The 2,392-nt window shown below is 37.2% G+C and overlaps 1 protein-coding gene across 1 annotated transcript in view; it reads right to left on the bottom strand.

Annotated features, from left to right (window-relative positions):
• The window catches only part of LOC107676715 (cytohesin-1-like), a gene marked incomplete at its 3' end in the record, with an annotated part of 3,470 nt that extends 1,877 nt beyond the window's left edge, over nucleotides 1-1,593 (bottom strand). Inside the window, exons 1-3 of the mRNA XM_016471360.1 lie at nucleotides 1,531-1,593; nucleotides 718-794; nucleotides 527-639 (exon numbers count right to left, since the gene is read on the bottom strand). Coding sequence (XP_016326846.1) covers nucleotides 527-639; nucleotides 718-794; nucleotides 1,531-1,593 — 253 coding nt within the window. The remainder of the gene's footprint in view (nucleotides 1-526; nucleotides 640-717; nucleotides 795-1,530) is intronic.
• Nucleotides 1,594-2,392: the final 799 nt, after the last annotated feature.

Genomic DNA, 2,392 nt, shown 5'->3' with positions numbered 1-2,392 from the left:
TATATATACACAGTATATAATTTTTTTTTATTGTGTAAGTATGTTTTAAGTATGTGTTATATTCATACATGTTATAGACAACAAATAAAGTTTTCTTCTAATGTGACGAACATGAATTTATTTTCTTGGATTGAAATATATAGTGCAAAATATATTTTTAAATGTTTTAAATTTTAAATATATTTATATTTTTAAAATATATTTTCAAAAATGCACAAAAAAAATGGGCAAAAAATATATATTGGTAGAAAATATATTTACGCAAATATATTTTGAAGCATATTTTAGCAAATATGTTTTTTGGCCATTTTTTTATATTTTAAAATATATGTGAAAATATTTTTTTTGCTGTATGGGAAACCCGTTTATGTGTGACTGACAAATATGCATCACTTTAAATGTATTTGTTTGTGTTCAAATGCATAAATCTTAAATTTAGACCTAAATATTTTTTGAATGTATTAACTGTTTAACAGCATTATATCGGCCATTAGATATTAACCCCACATGCATGAGTGAGTTTAACCTGTGGACTGGAAGACGTTGGCATTGCAGTTACAGTAGCGTGTGGCGAAGGCCTCCATCATGCGGTCGATCTTCTGTGCTTCACCCGGCAGACGGAAACTCCACAAGAACTGCCTGCAAAAGAACGAGACAAACAGGAATAAGACAAGTTCAGCTGCTCGTCTGTGGCTGAAGAAGAGCTCGTGTTCTCACCGTAACGCCTGGACCAGGTTAAGATCTGAAAACTCGTGCAACTCCACGAACGCTTTGAGAATCCGCAGGTGCATGTCCTCCCTGAAACACCAGACATGATCAGATACAGATTCAGACACAGACACACACAAACACACACACACACACACACACACCCTCTCACACACACACACACACACTGACACACACACACACACACACACACGCACTGAGAACACACACTGAGCCTCTCCAGACACACACACACACACTCACTCACACACACACACACACACAAACACACTCACACACAAACACACTGACACACACACACACAAACACACTGACACACACAAACACACACGTTGCTGGAATCAGCAACATCAGTGCTGTGAGGAAGGATGCTACAGTAGGCCAAGCAGAGACAGGGAGGAGTAAACGCAACAGACAGACAGTGACAACAAACAACAACATACTGTAGAGAATGGCAGTAACAGCAGACAAATGGCATAAACAGACAGCACACACTCTACAACATCCTCAGATTCTTTTTCTTTTGTTTTTACTGTATGTGTAAATTTGTTATAAACGTGTCACACACACACACACACAGACACACACACACAGACACACACAGACCTGAACAACACTACTGCAGTTTGAAGCTAAATGTCTCAGCCGTGTCTCTCTCTGTCTCAAATCTAAGGTTTACGGTAAAGAATGAAATCAGTCTCTCCTACAGTATGACGAATGTGTGGAGGTGAGTGTCTGTGAACGTTCCTCTCCTCATCTCACACTGGAACATCATCATCATCATCATCCTCCAGATCTCACCTTTTTAGGATCCATGTTGAATTTCTTCTTACCGCTACAGAAGCGTTTCTCCCTCTCCAGCATCTTACTGTGAAAGAGTCACGCAAAACAACTTCACAAGCAGAACATCTGACAGACTAATGAAGTAACTGACTAAAACTATTAGAAACATTTCTGTTAACTGAAATAATATATAAATATTAGATGAAAAACTAAACAAAAATTTGAACCTTGACAGCTAACTGAAATAAAGAAAAAAATACTAACTGGAAATAAATACAAAACTAAACTAAAATGTAAACTAAAAATGAAATAAAAGAATAAATTAGCCTAAATAGTAATATTTTAAAAATAATAATAATAATAATAACAAATAACAAAAAAACAATAATATTTTGTCATTTTAAATAAAATTGACAAAAGCACATAACAAAATTGCTAGTTATGTAACTAATAGTGTGTGTATGTGTGTGCGTGTGTGTGTGTGTGAAGCAGCAGCTGATGTTCATTTACCTCAATGTCCTCCAGCAGGATCTGCTTGTGCATCTTCAGCCCCTCGATCTCCATCTGCTCCTCCGCCGTCAAATCTGAGAAAACAGCAAACAAGACACAATCACACGATTAAACATCTGAACAAACATCAGTGTGTCTCTGCAGATTCACATCCAGCTCTATATAATGAGCTCATACTGCAGTGAGTTTCTACTCAACATGACATTACCAAAATAAACACTTCAAACAGATTATTGAGCAGATCAGAACCATCTGGAATCTACAGTAAAGCTGAAGACTGGAACAATGAGCTTCACACTTCGTGAGTCGTGTTCTGCTTCATGAAACAGGAAACCTGTTGTCATGGGGGCCGATGGCTCCTGCGTGAGGG

This window comes from Sinocyclocheilus anshuiensis, unplaced genomic scaffold (assembly GCF_001515605.1).
Source record: "Sinocyclocheilus anshuiensis isolate Anshui unplaced genomic scaffold, SAMN03320099.WGS_v1.1 scaffold3329, whole genome shotgun sequence".
Taxonomy (NCBI): Eukaryota; Metazoa; Chordata; class Actinopteri; order Cypriniformes; family Cyprinidae; genus Sinocyclocheilus; species Sinocyclocheilus anshuiensis.
Note: the sequence above shows the minus strand (reverse complement) of the source record. Positions and strands in the feature narration are given on the sequence as shown.